Here is a 7,731-nt window from a genome sequence, read left to right as displayed (position 1 = left end):
AACAATCTTTCTGTGAGATTGTAGGTTAACTCAGCTCGGATGTGAAACAACAACCTTTTAGGTCTCAAGAAAGTATGTCACCGCAGGCTTAAAGTTGGAGACCTCGTGCAATTTGGGTGTTGCACCCTTCTGTTGAATTGAACTTTTCAAAGAGAATTGAACTGACAAAAATCGGTCCAATATTTTTGTTTCAATTTATTTTTGAATGATGTTAATTCGAATGAATATTTAAAAATAAGATGTAAACGTCACACAACAATCCTTTAAAAACTGGGCGTTTTGTGTTATTCTTGCGAGAATCATTCGAGAGCAAATTTCGGGATCAATATTTTGACACTCAAAAATCGAGCTGTTGGGTGCTAGGCCTTCATGCCCCTTTAACACGCGTGCCGTTGAGTGGCATACTTCAGTGGCGCACATAAGAGTACGGTACACATTATAATAAATATGTACGTGTACGCCTAGGCAGTCTAGTGGTTACGTAACACTTTATTTTGAAAGAAACTACATGTACACCGACATGTTCATGTAGGCGGGTGAAATATTTGAAAAATAATTTCTCCAGTTTAGAAGACCGTATCTTCATGCAACTTTCAGGATTTATTTTTCTTAAAACGATCCAAGTATGTATTAAAAATCGTTGTGATATGTTCATTTACTTTTCATTGAAATTGGAAAAATAGGCCTGGCTACGTGCATTTCTTGAAGTTGTAACACTGACGTTTGCAGTACCTGTCGATCTTTTCAAGCCTCACGATTACTGATAAGGTTCCTATCCATTATGGTGTGCAGTAAACATTTTGAGAAAAGCCTCCTTCAAGAGTTATTAATTGATAATTATCACCCTTTTGCCGGCTTCCATTGGTCGATACCGAGACCTATGCCAAAACACGCTGAGTGACGCTAATGAATATGCTTAACTACGATACGTTATTGTGTCGTTTGGCCGATTCGGTCAACCGTAACGCCTAAGGCACTTTGCTGAACAATGCATCGGGGTTGGTCGGCAGAAATTTTTTGTCGAAATTTTACATGGAGATGGTTCAGAGTGTAACAGTAGCGTTTGCAACAACAGATTAAGCTGAAATTCGGAACATACCTTGATGATATAATTGTTTAACTACTCGTGAAATTACCATTTTAAAAAGTTCCTAGAAATCGATACAAATGCAGAGATTTGGGGACGTTTCAAACGATTTCTTCCAGAATTGAAGGTCAGCTATACCCGTAACTAGCATTGATCCTTCGGCACGATGGCTGCGATTTATTCACTGACATGACAATTAGAATTTCTTCTTCCGTTATAATTTAACATTCCAATCATACTGTGTATATTTTCTGAGAAACACAACGTTCAAATGCCACATTTTTGGTGGTGCATGAATTTTACTGCTCTGTTATAGCGTCTAAGTACGTAATCGGATTAGCTTTGCTGAACAACGGCAGACACTTTGCCTTAGCAACCAGATGACTGTAGCTGTGCATGATCCATGACGTTGGTTAAATCTAAATTCAGCCCGAGTTTGACCTAAACTCAATACAAAAAGCTCTTGTTTAACCCTAAAAGGGCCGGGCGGAATCTGCACCCCCCAACTTTTTCCACGATAGCCTTTGAATGTTTTTTTGGCGACCCGAGCTGTTATGAAATGTTAGCCTCGAGCCTTGCGCATCTTTCGATACCAAAAACATAAAAATTGGTCCGGGAGAACTGAATGTTCGTATATACGTCGTGTACACAGAGCAAAATTACCATTGGTACATATGAATAATTAATTAGCCATAATTCCAAAAACTCTTTGACATTATAGTCATGAAATTTCTTGGGTTTGTTCATGATAAGTTGCGTTATGCATGTACCGAGTTTCAATTTGTTCGATGGTCGAGATCTTAGAGGGAATGGAATCCGCCCCTCCCCTCCCCCCCCCCCCGGCTGAGAGATGGTCAAAATAGCCCGGCCCTTATAGGGTTAAAGGAATTATTGTCTCTCATGTTTGTTGGGTTGTTAGCCATAATTCCAAAAACTCTTTGACATTATAGTCATGAAATTTCTTGTTCATGATAAGTTGCGTTATGCATGTACCGAGTTTCAATTTGTTCGATGGTCGAGATCTTAGAGGGAATGGAATCCGCCCCTCCCCTCCCCCCCCCCCCCGGCTGAGAGATGGTCAAAATAGCCCGGCCCTTATAGGGTTAAAGGAATTATTGTCTCTCATGTTTGTTGGGTTGTTAGCCATAATTCCAAAAACTCTTTGACATTATAGTCATGAAATTTCTTGTTCATGATAAGTTGCTTTATGCATGTACCGAGTTTCAATTTTTTCGATGTTCGAGATCTTAGAGGGTTTGGAATCCGCCCCCCCCCCCCAGGCTGAGAGATGGTCAAAATAACCCGGCCCTTATAGGGTTAAAGGAATTATTGCCTCTCATGTTGTTTGTTTGTTTGTTGTTGTTGTTGTTGTTTTACCAGATCATGCATATAACATTTGAGTTAAGTTATAATATGAATGCCTTGAAATCTTGTCACTTTTTCTCTCCCAAGCTGTCATCGGTGTTAGGTTGGTTGACAAACAGCCGGGTTTACCTAACACCGGCCGCGTGCAAGTCCGAATTAGACGTTATGGTGTGCGGTCGTGGAACGACGTTTGCGACCAGGGTTGGGGTAGCAATGATGCCACAACGGCCTGTCGACACCTTGGATACGCAGGGATGACTGAGACGAGAAACGGACAAATGATCGACGATAGAACTTGGGCATCAGTCACCAATTTTATCTGCGGTAGTGGTTGGTACCAGAATGTTCTTCATGTAGAGCGGCGACATTAACAGCGTCGCCAGCGGATCTGTGGATTCTTTGAACTGCAACCATCTCCGAGGTGTACTTTTTTATATAGAGGGAAACGATAGATCGTTTACATTGTGTTCATTGTTAATGAGTTCAGATAAAAACAAAAACACAAAGAACAACCTAACTCCTATAAAACACATCAAGATAGCTGCTGAATTCAAAGGATCTGTAGATGTTTTTCACTAAAGATTGGATAAAAAAATATATACTATATGTAGTTTTTGTTTGGAAGGTAAAAAAGCGAGTTGGCGTTGAGTAGATTTGGCAGGGGCGGATCCAGGAATGTTTGCAGGGGGTTGGGCTTGGGGGGGGGGGGCGGCTCGCACCATACTTTCAATGGGGGCGTTGTTCAAAGCAACGATCGGTAACACTATATTACACAATAATGTTCCAATACCCACATAACCCAGCTAGCTCTGTGCGAATTTTGCGTATAGGCGGATATTTAGGTTTTATGCGTGTCAGAGCGGGGGGGGGGGGGGGGGTTCAAGCCCTTTCTGCATCCAAGCCTGGGTGGAATGGGTCGGGTGGGCTCGGAGGGAGAAAAATGTGCTATTTCCACTTAAAACTACTATAAAATCAAAATCACTTTTTGTTTCTTTATTTAGACGATACACTTCTCTCTGCGTGCGATTTTACGCATCGATATAGTAGATGTGACAGCCATGGCGGAGTGGAGGTTACGTGCACAGGTGAGTACGATTGCAAGGAGTCATCCTAAAAAATATTCAGGTTTCAGCGATAGGATCCTGAACAATTTTGCAGAAATCATGACGTAAGAAAGTACTCAATTTCTGAACAATGCTGATAACTTCGTTGCAGGAAAATACTGGCTAGGCCTACATGGTTTAGAGTCCTATACAACTAATACTAAATGCGATTATTAATTAAATAAGTCATAAATTATCAAACTAAGTTGTTCCATAACATGTTTTCCCGAAAAGGCAGCTTTTTTTCGGACGAAATGCGCTGCTATTTGCCAAAGTTATGGGCCACTGACATTCGTTAAATGAGTTCATCTCTTTGCTCCTTCACTCTAAGAAGTTAAACTCTTGATTTCTTTAGGAGTTTGTCCGTGATTTAACGTTGTTAGTCAGATAATTCCACTTTTGTATTGGTTGTGCTCTTAAATTGACTCCGTGATTTTAAACGATGTCGTAATCATTCACAACAGATTTAACACCTACTGATGCGCCCACCGATACTGAACGACCAACAACTGCCGTGCCTTCGACAGCATACCGAAGAACATCTGAGGTGGCAACCACACAAGGCCAAACAACGCCCAGAGTCGCGGTTACGACGGTAAAAGATGAGAAAGAAGAAACTACGGAAAGAGAGGTAGTCACTTCTGACCTGACTACGGGAGAATCCGCCCAAACCTCCCCGTTGACGATTGAGACCAGGGCCGGTGGTGCCACGGACTCCAAGTTGACGAGGTCGCCCAGCGAGAAGGACGGCACAACGACCGAATCCTCAGCTGGAGACGGTGGATTTGATACTCGTAACGGGTCAAATGCAGGTATTTTCATAAATCTTTCCAATGCTCCTTGTAGAAGGCATGATCGAGAAATACTCCTTTTTTCCAGTTGTCGCAAAAGCGCTTTTCGTTTCACGATGATCTCAGCTAAACAAAGTTCACCAAAACCGTGCCCTCTTTACTATGAGATGTTTTCCACAAATGCGCAGTGTTAACATAGACATTTATAAATGCATCCCTTCACAATGTCACCAGCCTTAACTTGTCATGGGCTATCATCTGACTGAGGGAAGTCAACCCATCTGCTATAAGGGTTGTTTGATGTCTTCTGCCTCTTTAAGCATCCTGCCTCTATCACGTATGGGCACGTGTATTCTAGAGGTGGAACACAGGATTCATGATCGTGAGGTTATGGGTTCGAGCCCCGCCGTGGTCATGCATGTTGTGCCCTTGAGTAAGGTGCTTTACTTCAATTACTTCTCTCAACCCAGGTGTTTAATGGGTAACGGCATTATTCAATGATGGGAAGGTAATAGACCCACTGTGGAGGATCCCCCCACAGCAGCATACGAGTCTGGCCCAATCGCTAACGAAAGAGAGATTGGCACTCCGTTCCTGTGAACACAGGTTCGCCCCCTTTACCCTTTTTCCCATCAGCATTGGCTCTTATCAAGTATTTGCTTTGCATCTTCCCCCCTGTCCTTTACACAGGGACATACATTGGTCTAGCAATAGGATGTGTCCTGATCGTCGTGTGTGCAATCGTCGTCGTCGTCTGTCTTCTGAAAAGGTACACATGGTACAGCTATCCTTCCTGCAACTCGAGCAGAAAGAGAGGGAAATGTACAATAATAATTAATGCAACCTAACTCACTGTCGATGTCATTTTGAAGCAGCTGATTCGCCATTCTCGTCATCTGAATTATTGCGTTTCATTTCCAAACCGCAATAAATGTTACTACAATTCCACCAAAAGTTTAATAATCAAAACTGGAGTTCGTCCGAACTTCAAATGAGAACATTATGTTAAATCTTATTTCGCTGGATCTCCAGGTCTGAACCGCAACAGCTGCCCATTGGAAACAATATCTTTTATCAATATTGTTTCCATCATCCTCAATCCCGTAAAACCTCCATCATCAAACCTGTTATTAAAAATATTGAGAAGTTCTAACACGGGTTTAAAACATTTTGAACACATCCATCTTCCAAAAATTTACACCAGCTAGAACAATTATTATTTTTTCATATCAAAACCTTTCAATCGATACGTCAAACCCAACCCCACTCCCAACATGACATTCATCTATATTCTAATTAAGAATTTTTTTTATCAACTTAATTCCCCATTGTATTTCTCTGGGATATCTTTTTCTAGACACAAGAGGCAAGATAAGGAAACCACGGCCACTTTACGGCCGTCTGTCGGCTTCCAACAACACAGCGTCGTCTACGAGAACTCGCAAGGACCGAATCATCTGATGATGCAAGACCTTGGCCAGGCCGTTCCTGATTCAGCCGACGACTCTGCGGAATACACGTACTGCGCCGTAGGGGAAAGAGTGAATACAGAGAGCAGTGTTCGGTACGCCACCGGTGCCGTCGGTGAGAGAGCCGAACCGGGATACACCGCGCCTAATCCATCACCAGTCAAAAAACCTCGGGAACATCTAGTGTTGTCTGAACAGAAGCCGGGCAGAAAGGTTGCTGGGAACGTAGCGATTCCGTCTTACCTGGAACTGGACGGGGGAGTAGCTCCGGAAGACGGGGCAGAATCCGACAACTCGTATTATTTTAAACTGCAGCCGGGCTCACCCGATCCGGTGACGCCTGAGAGGGTTCACGGGGGTACCGACTACTTCACCGTTGAAGCGGGAGGTGTCTTGGTCGACAACGGGCAGTACACTACCGGAGATGACGTCGATGATCACTACTACTCGTTCGCGAAATTGGAAACCACCACAACTTCGGATCCCCAGGAAGACGACGTGTATGCGTACCCGGACGCGCCGACAGAGGGCGCTAACAAGCCACCCAACGCAGACTATTCTATGATTGAGGAAGGAAGTAACTCCACGGGTTCCCCGCCGTACAAGGCCAGCGAGAAAGGTTGTGTGCATCCAGAGATGGAGAGCGAGTATGCCTACGTGGATACCAGCCAGCGTTATGACGAGTCGACCGGCGAAACCGAGGGATGGGTGGAAAACATCGCCTACGCATCCTTTCCGTAGGAAAAGTCATGGCAAAAAAACAACTACTTTTAGCTGCTTTCACAAAACAGTTCGTAAACCAGGGACTTTCCGATGTAATGATCGCAAGCCAATTAAACGTCTGCAAAAGTCTAAGGGCTAGTTACAACTTGTTCCACCTGTTCACATTCGCTTGACAGCACATCTTATTTGACTTATTTTACTTGTGAGTGGCCGACATGCAGACCAGTACCTTTAACGACAACTGCGCCCTTTGTATGTATATAAGAAAATGTATATAAAATATATGGATAAATTACTTAGAGTTCCATCATCCTGCATCAGGATGAAATAGGTATTTTGGGTTTTAATTATTGTTTGCACTATTAACAAGCTGGATTATGATTCAAAGTTTGAATTTGCGCCATTAACTGTGAATTTACATGAATCTGTTTTTTGCTTATCACTCTTTCCGTGAATGATAACCTGAGCAAATATTGCAAGGATGATTAGAATTTAATTCTTGAAAAAGTTCCAAAGTTATTAAGCTGTAAAAAAAGTCAGAGCTACATTACCTCGTACAAGAAAAATAAAACGTTGGTCGATATAAACTTTAGATGCACCACAAATAAATTAACAAAAAAAAACGTGTTTTATTTGTTGCTTTGTACATAAAGATAGTCTTGCTAAAAATATTATTGTTGCTTTGTACATAAAGATAGTCTTGCTTTAAATATTACACGGGTGAGGCTCATTTTTTTCCCCCTAGATGCGTCGCCGTTAGAGCAGAATTCGCCCCCCCCCAGCTGTTCTTTATTGTAAAACTATACTGATATAGAACGCTTCTAACTGCAACTCCGATTATGAAGTGTGGACAAAATGCCTCTCAATTTGGAGTGTACGAAATTACTTTAGTCATCTGCCTCGTTTTGCAGCGTCTCACCTAGTCTGGGTCCCAGACCCAAACTATGCTGACTTCTTTGACAAATCTTAGGTTACGTATTTGCCACGGCTAAAAATATACATGACCCCAAAACGGCCAGGATCGGCCTGCTCGTTTCCGAAAATGTCCGAAGTTTACCAAAACCTTTCGTTGACACTCGGATATGTTCGCAAAGCCTTTCATGCTTGTTATCAGTTTTGAAAATTGTGAGTTCGTACATTTGTTGCTGGCATTTAAACATGCAATGCCAGGGGTATTAGCCAGTATCTGTAGT

At 42.6% G+C, this 7,731-nt stretch overlaps 1 protein-coding gene across 1 annotated transcript; it reads left to right on the top strand.

Annotated features, from left to right (window-relative positions):
- Window positions 1-2,706: 2,706 nt before the first annotated feature.
- Window positions 2,707-6,612, top strand: LOC119731961. The gene is made up of 5 exons (XM_038205290.1): window positions 2,707-2,782; window positions 3,454-3,537; window positions 4,020-4,367; window positions 5,037-5,115; window positions 5,704-6,612. Exons 1-5 carry the CDS (start codon window positions 2,707-2,709, stop codon window positions 6,554-6,556), a joined length of 1,440 nt encoding a protein of 479 aa, XP_038061218.1. The 3' UTR covers window positions 6,557-6,612.
- Window positions 6,613-7,731: the final 1,119 nt, after the last annotated feature.

This window comes from Patiria miniata, unplaced genomic scaffold, assembly GCF_015706575.1.
Source record: "Patiria miniata isolate m_02_andy unplaced genomic scaffold, ASM1570657v1 HiC_scaffold_1, whole genome shotgun sequence".
Taxonomy (NCBI): Eukaryota; Metazoa; Echinodermata; class Asteroidea; order Valvatida; family Asterinidae; genus Patiria; species Patiria miniata.
The sequence above is the reverse complement of the archived record's forward strand: the minus strand, read 5'-3'. Positions and strand labels throughout refer to the sequence as shown.